At 45.5% G+C, this 7,720-nt stretch overlaps 1 protein-coding gene across 5 annotated transcripts in view; it reads right to left on the bottom strand.

Annotated features, from left to right (window-relative positions):
- LOC102481336 (E3 ubiquitin-protein ligase RNF183) overlaps positions 1-7,720 on the bottom strand; it is a 54,293-nt gene that overhangs the window by 19,607 nt on the left and 26,966 nt on the right. Inside the window, exon 11 of one of the 5 annotated variants that reach the window (XM_006142758.1) lies at positions 6,100-6,548. The exons of the other annotated variants lie outside the window; for them this stretch is intronic. Within the exon in view, the coding sequence (XP_006142820.1) occupies positions 6,388-6,548 (161 nt within the window). The 3' untranslated portion in view covers positions 6,100-6,387. Of the gene's footprint in view, positions 1-6,099; positions 6,549-7,720 lie in introns of those variants that run through there. 5 annotated transcript variants of the gene reach the window in all.

Genomic DNA, 7,720 nt, shown 5'->3' on the forward strand with positions numbered 1-7,720 from the left:
TATATATATATATATATATATATATATATATATATATATATATATATATATATATATATATATATATATATATATATATATATATATATATATGCTCTTTCACATGGTGAACTCATGTGAAAGAATAATAATAAATAAAATAAAGTAATTCTTTACACATTTAAAATGTGTCAGAGGATACATGTGCTCGCCAGAGAAAGATAGAGAGGAGGGAGAAACCACCTCCCAGTGGATGTAGTCACACCACAATCCGTTCCTCTTTATTTCTCCATCCTGTCAGGACTTCGGGCAAGCACGCAAGTGGCCAGCATGTTTTTCAAGATGCCAGGCCAGGACTTGAACTGCACAGTTAGCCATATAGGATTTGACTTTTAACCACAAGGCCACAGGGCATCCTGTATAATTACTATACTTGAATTAAAAGTTTAAAAATGACATAGTATTGTAAAAAGAGTGAAGTTCATTTCCCTTTCAGCTAACAGTCCAGCCAGTCAGCAGGTGGGATAGCTCAGCTCTCAAGATTGTTCGGGATCCCCACTTACTGCCCTCTTGCTGTCCCATCATCTTGTCCTCATCTGGATAGTTGAAGCTGTCATTGGCGGGCTGTGTCCCAGCTAGTGGGGTGGGGTAGCCCTGGACAAGCACATCCTTTTCAAGCTAATAAGGTGGAAGTCTCACACATCACTTCACTCACAATCTGCTGACAAGAACGTATTCTCACGGCATGTCTAGATGGGAGTGTTGTCTTAGCTGGGCAGCTGTGCCCGAGATGTGCCAGTTTCAGGACAACTAGCAGTCTACCACGTTTTCAATGATGAAGGTGCTTTTTAATAAATATGTTTTCAAAAGGCCACTCAGAAATAGCGAAGTTCCTGTTTTACTCCATTATTGCATTGCTAACAGAAATACCTGAGACTGGGGGCCAGCCGGTAGTGTAGTAATTAAGACGCTGGACTCCCAGGTGGCCGACTAAGGTTCGAGTCCTAGACCTGGTGGCTTGAAACTCACATCAGATGCACATGCATGCAAGCCCCAAACCCAGGACAATGGAGGATTTGATTGCAGCATGGCCATAACCTCTCCCAGGGGGTGAGGTGATTTCTCACTTTCCCTTCACTGTCTCTTTCTGTCTCTCCAGCAAGTGCATGTACCCTGTGGCAAAAACCTGAGACTGAGTGAATTATAAAGAACTAGAGGTTTATTGATGCACAACTCTAGTGGCTGGGAAGTTCCAAGGCATCACAATATGGCAGGAGGCCAAACTTAGAGCAGAGGATGGTCTGTATCCATGTGGGCTCTTCCAGCCTCATTTCCTCTCCTTACAAACCCACCAGAACTCAGTCATAGAGGCCCTTTCCTAATAGCTTTATCACACCTAACGGCTCCAGCCGGGACACCAAGGAGGAATGAAGTTTCCACGTAATACTCCTACAAGACAATCAAGTCCCAAACTGTGAATTTTTAGGGGATATCCAAATTTCTTTCTTTCTTTTTTTCTTTTTTTTTTTGGAGAGGTTTTTGCTATAGGGCACGTGCGCTCGCCAGAAAGACAGAAAGAGACAGTAGAAAGCGATAAATCACCCCCCGGGGGGGGGTGGCCACACTGCAATCCTTTCTCCTCCATTCTCCTCTTGGGATCTTGGGCACGCACGCGCACGCACTCTGTGCGTGTGAGTTTAAGCCACCGGGTCTGGGACTAGAACCACAGTTGACTACATGGGAGTCCAGAGACATAGCCATTACGCTAACTGCTGGTCCCAAGGGGACATCCAAATTTGAAAACATGAACCTTTGCGGGGACAACCTATCATCTAAACCCTAACAATTGATTTTTCTTAGTGTCCAAAGATTAAAAACAAGTGACCTAAGTTCTACTTGGCTGAGAACTCCTATATCAAAATGAAGGCTAGTAGTAATCACCACTTGTTTTTAGTTTGTTCTGTTCCTTAGAATAACTAAATATCACAGAGTAGGTAATTTATAAAGAACAGAGGTTCACATAGTTCACGGTTTTGGAGGTCCAAGGGCAAGGGGCTTCATCTGGTATCTTGTTGGTGGGGCTCCTTGCAGAGTCCAAGGCAGCACAGGGCATCATGTGGGGGGAGAGAGCAAGATCTTGTATGTCTGTGTCTCTGCTCTCACTTCCTCTGCTTATGAACCCACCAGCTATGGGAACTTTCCCTAATCCATCATTGCCCAAAGGCTCCATCACTTTTTAAAAATTATTTTATTTATATTTATCTATTCTTTTTTTGAGAGATTTTTGCTATAGGATGTATGTGCTTGCCAGAGAGACAAAGAGACAGAAAGGGAGAAATCACCCCCCGGGGGCATGGCCATGCCACAATCCCTTCTCCTCTAGTCTCCTCTTGGGATTTTGGGCAACACACGCATATGTACCTGGTATGAGTTTCAAGCTGCTTAAAACTCATTCCAGGTGCATGTGCATGCATGTCTAAAATCCAGAGAGGAGAATGTAGAAGGGACTGCAGCATGGCCATCCCCCCGGAGGATGATTTCTCACTTTCTCTTTCTCTCTCTCTGGCATTGCCCTACAGCAAAAATTTAAGGAAAAATGAGTCCTTATGTGAGGTGTGGACAGTGGCACCATGATAAGACATGATGCTCTGTGACGAAAACCCACCTGGAAAGGTTGCTGGTTTGTGCTCAGAGATCCCTGAGTAGTCCAGGCATGCACATGCCCATGATCCAGGACTGACTGAAACTAGAGATAGATCATGGCATCAAGACCCTGTCAGGAGTGCTCCCTGTTTTGTAGAATGAATAAACTTAAAAAAAAATTATAATTAGTGTTTTCTTTTTTTAAGAATGATTTAATTTTATTTATTCATTCATTCATTTTAATTTGACCAGAGAGTGGGTGCGCGCATACACACACACACACACACACACACACACACACAGAATGCGAAAGCAAGCCGCCAGGTCTAAGACTCAAACCATGGTCAGCCATGTGTGAATGTCCAGTGCCTCAACCACCATGCCACCTGCTGGTCCCTATTGGTCTATTTTCTACTTAAAGTGCACAGATAAAGAGTTTGGACTTCAAGCACACAAGTAGGGTTTAGGGGAAAAGATTTTGCTGGTAGTAGAACCCTGCTAACCCGTCAGAGCCTACGATTTTCCCAGGAGTACTGTCCCTCCCACAGGAGCCCGCCCCGCTTCCCCGGGCTCCTTTCCCAGCCCACTCCCGTGGACTTGTCTACATGCTGCCTTTCTTTCTCCCAGGAGAAACTGTCAGCTGCTGCAGTAGCCATCCAGCACACTCAGGACTTTCCCTGGGATGATGCCTGCCCTGGTCTCCTGCCCTCAGGCACTTGGCCAGCGGATGTCTTCGGAGCCAAAAAGTTAATAACTAGTTTTGAAAACACACAAACAACGTCATGGTCTATGAATTTCTAAAACAAACAGTGAAACTCTGTGACATCATGAAGACAAAAGAGTTCAAAGGAAAATGTTCTGGCTTTGAGTCAGGCAGACCCAGATTCAAACTGCAGTTCTTCCCCTTCCTACATGTGGGCAAAGTACTGCTTGTCAATGACCCTCAGTTTCCTCATCCATGAAATCAGAATAATAAGAGTTGTAGCTAGACTAATGGTACTTGGTCCTCTGTAGGTGCTTGGCTTCCTCTAGCACTGCTCTGTTCTTCTTCCAGAGTGCACAGATCCCTAACTTAAGGAATCAAAGGAAAGTCAAACAATGACTAACATATTAAAAAAAGATCTATGGAATGGATGAAAAAGTAAAGGGCTCGATGGTGCCACAGTAGTAAAATGTGATACTCTGAGAATCTGAGCCACATGGGAAGGTTCTGGGACCATGTTTGGAACCCTCCCTGAATATGCCGGGCACATGTGTCCATGATCCAGCGTTGGCTGAGGCTGGGAGTAGATGGCACCCCGAAGACCCTATTGAGGGGGGCCAGCATATGACATTGCAGTTACATCGCTGAACTCCCACATGGATGATTGCAGTTTGAGTCCCGGACCCAGTGGCTTAAAACACACTGGGTATGTGTCCATGTGTGCCCAAGATCTTGAGAGAATAGAGAAGAAGGGATTGTGGTGTGGTCATTCCCCGTAGGGGGTGATTTCTCACTTTCCCTCTTACTGTCTCTGTCTCTGGCTCTGGCAAGTGCACATGCCCTAAAGCAAAAATCTCTTAAAAAAAAAAAAAAGACCCTATTGAGGGTTCTCTCTCTTTCTCTCTCTCTCTTGCTCATAGAATGAATAAGTAAATAAAAAAAAAGATAAGGCATGGTAAAGCTTTAGTGTAGAAGACAGAGCATTTCATCTGGCAAAGGCAACAGATAATTATGGCTACCATTTGTCTGCACCTACCACCTTGCTTGGCATCTAATATCACTATGTGCAGTCCTTAGAACAGCTGAGAGAGAGGTATCATTATGAGCCTCATATTACAAGTGAGATTTTATAATTTGCCCAAGATCGTCCAACTGAATGGAGAAGTGGAGATTAAACTCAGGTCTGATTGTACTAGTTTAAAGACAGCTTTTTTCTCTGTCCCTGTAGACAGTGTCGGGGAAGAATTGGGCCTAAAGAGGAGCAGGAGGTAAACAAGGAAGATGGCTTGAGCCACAATGTTAGGGATGGGCAGAGGTCAGAGAAGACAAATGCAAACTCATTCTTTGGCTGGGACTTATCAGAAAGGGAATCTCCAGGTCTCAGGTGCCATATGCATGGGCTTAGAAGAAGGCAGGAGATTATTTTTCCTGAAGGAAAATGCACTAGTGAGCACTAGGTAGGAACTGACTCCCAGGGGCCACATAGGTAGGACTGGGGACCTGCCCCTCCTTACTTGGGGGCTCATGGTTAGGGCACAGCTGACTCTACTCGTCTGCTTTTTTTTCTATATGTTCTGTTGTTAATTCAGAAATTCCCTTTGCCTTGCTCTGGAGATTATATATATATATTTGGTTTATGCTCAGGGATCCTTGAGTATGCCAGGCATGTATGTATGTATGTGTGTGTGTGTGTGCTTGTAAGTGTGTATATATATATGTGTGTGTGTATGTATAATGTTTTATTTACATACAACTGAATGTATGTAAATTACATACAAATATTAAAATTGTAAATGAAGGGCTGGCCCCATGGCCTGGTGGGTGAGGGAGCCAAATCCCACATGGCCAACTGTGAGGTTCTAACCTCAGCCCTGTGACTTGAAAACCATGCCAAATGCATGTGTGTACATGCCAAAAGATGAAGGAATGAAGAAGGGACTGCAGTGAGACCACACCCAATGCAGGGAGGTGCTTTCTCCCTCTCTGTCTGTCTGTCTCTCTCTGGAGAGCACATGCACCCTCTGGCAATTCTTTTTTTTTTTTTTAATTACAATGAAATCTTTTTAGCCTTAGTTTGTGAACCTCTCTGTTCTCTTATCCTTAAAACAGAGGCAACAGCCTACAATTCTGGGCAATGCCCTGTGCATGGCAGCCACTTCAAGCCCTCTCAGGGCTTCTGTTCATACAACCTCAGCGGCACTGGCCTAGGGCGTACCCAGAACAGCCAGGACTCACGGCCTCCCACCCGCTACCACTCTGAGTAGAAGCCAAGGGTGTTGTTTTCTTGTCCTAACTGATTCTTCACTTCGCTGAGGCATTGGGGAACAGTGATTGTAGCTTAATCTCTAGGTCTACACCCATTTCATCTATGGAGGTGCGTTATTCTTTCCCATCTCCATTACTTCTGAGGTAACCAAAAGAGTTTCCTGCCCCACTGCCTTTTTTTCTTTTGTCAAGGGGAGGCCTGGAAAAGGCCAGCTCACTGGACTCATACCATGTTCTGATCCCCACAGAGGCCTACCATTCTCACAGTACAGGGCATCATTTGGATTGATACATTTTTTTCTCAGAGTGAGCTTTTGAGGGGAAAACAACCTATTTGGGGCCAGCCAGGTGGTGTGGTGGTTAAGGTGCTGGATCCCACATGACTGACTGTATGGCTCGAGTCCTGGACCTGGCAGCTTGAAAAACATACCGGGCACATGCATGCCCAAAATTCTGAGAGGAGGATGGAGAAGTGATTGCAGTGGTCATCCCCCTCTGTGGGTGCCTTCTGTCTGTCTCTGTGAGCACACATGCCCTACAGCAAATTAAACAAACAAACAAACAAACAACAAAATTGCATTTAAACTTAGTCTATCTAGACTGAGAACCTACGTTTAGTCCATGTTTCTTTACCTGGCTTTGAACCACTAGACTTCAGCTGACTCCTAACACTGAAGACCTTCTAAGTGAAACCTAAGCAAGATGACCAACTCCACAAGACCCTGTGAAAAGACACAAAGACATACTAAGAAAGGAGAAGCCACAGTTTGACATGATCCAGTGAACACCTCTTGGCCTCAGAATGCTGCCACTTCCCGCAGTTCCAGCCCTCGGCTGTAGTCCACTCTGAGTAAGTGAATTCCTTTTCTGAAACTTGCACACAGTAAGGAGATGGTGTCACCAACAGCCAGGGAAGTCAGAGGTCCTGCTCCATCCAGAGACAAGGTGAAAAGGCAGGCTGGGGGGAGAGGGAGAGGCAGCAGGTCAGGCCAAGAGCACGACACCACAGAACACCATGTCTTCATGAGAAACCCAAGGAAATGAAGCACGTGTGCATGTCTCTAACCCATGCAAGAGCGGCCCCACTACCTTCCGAGGAAGGCATACCTGAGAGAAACTCAGGGCTTGGGGTAACCCAAGACTTCAACTATAGAGAGCGATACGTGGGCCAAACAGGATACCCACAACAAGTCTGTGCAGACAACTGGGCCTACTTGCTAAGGATGTGATATAAAGCTACCCTCAGCTACCTGCCCAGAGAAGTCAGGGGACAGCAAAAGCCAGCTGCAGGCTTCCTGGGGTCTTATTCCCTACAAGATAAAGGATAATGAGGAGAACCTGAAGGGGAGTCTTTTGGGGTTTCCAGATGACCCAGTTTCTCTCTGTCTATACCTCAGAGGCTACTCATCTAAGGACTGGGGCATACAACTGGTGGGTAGAGTACTTGCCCCACCACGTCAGGTCAGCACTCAGACCACGCACTCAGACCACGTTCATTTTGGTCTCATGTTTGTGATCCTTAATCCTAGCATATCTTCTCTGCCCACTTCCTGCGACTGCAATAGCCAGGCAGCTGGAGAAGCCAACTGCAGGGAAGGGGACAGCTGGGCTGTCCTCCCTACGGAAGTCTGGCTTGTGGCCACAGTTTGCTGAGTGCCACCAGACACGGTCCCACTTCTGGTCTCTGAAAGGGCTACCCTTACTCCCCTTGTAAGAGCCGAGTTTCTGGAGGACTGCTGTAAATGGGCTTTGGTTTGAAGTTCTCTAACTTAATGCTCTTCCTGCCTCTGGCAGAACCCTGTGACTAGACCAGAACAGCATGGAGGCAGTAGCAGACTAGTAAACCAGTTTGTTCGAAGGGAAAAAAACACTTATTCATAGTACTTGCCAATTTTTGTGGTGAAAGTATCCCCACTACAACCAGATTTCAAGCTATAAATGGTTTAAAAACCAGCTTGTGGACCAGTAAGTGGCATGGCAGTTAAGGTGCTGGACTCCTACAAGATTGACCATGGTTCAAGTGCCAGACCTAGAAGCTTGCTTTCTCACTTTCTTTTCCTTTCTCTGGTGAGTGCGTGTGCCCTGTAGCAAATTAAGAAATAATAATAATAATAATAATAATAATGATAA

This window comes from Tupaia chinensis, unplaced genomic scaffold, assembly GCF_000334495.1.
Source record: "Tupaia chinensis unplaced genomic scaffold, TupChi_1.0 Scaffold000081_1, whole genome shotgun sequence".
Taxonomy (NCBI): Eukaryota; Metazoa; Chordata; class Mammalia; order Scandentia; family Tupaiidae; genus Tupaia; species Tupaia belangeri.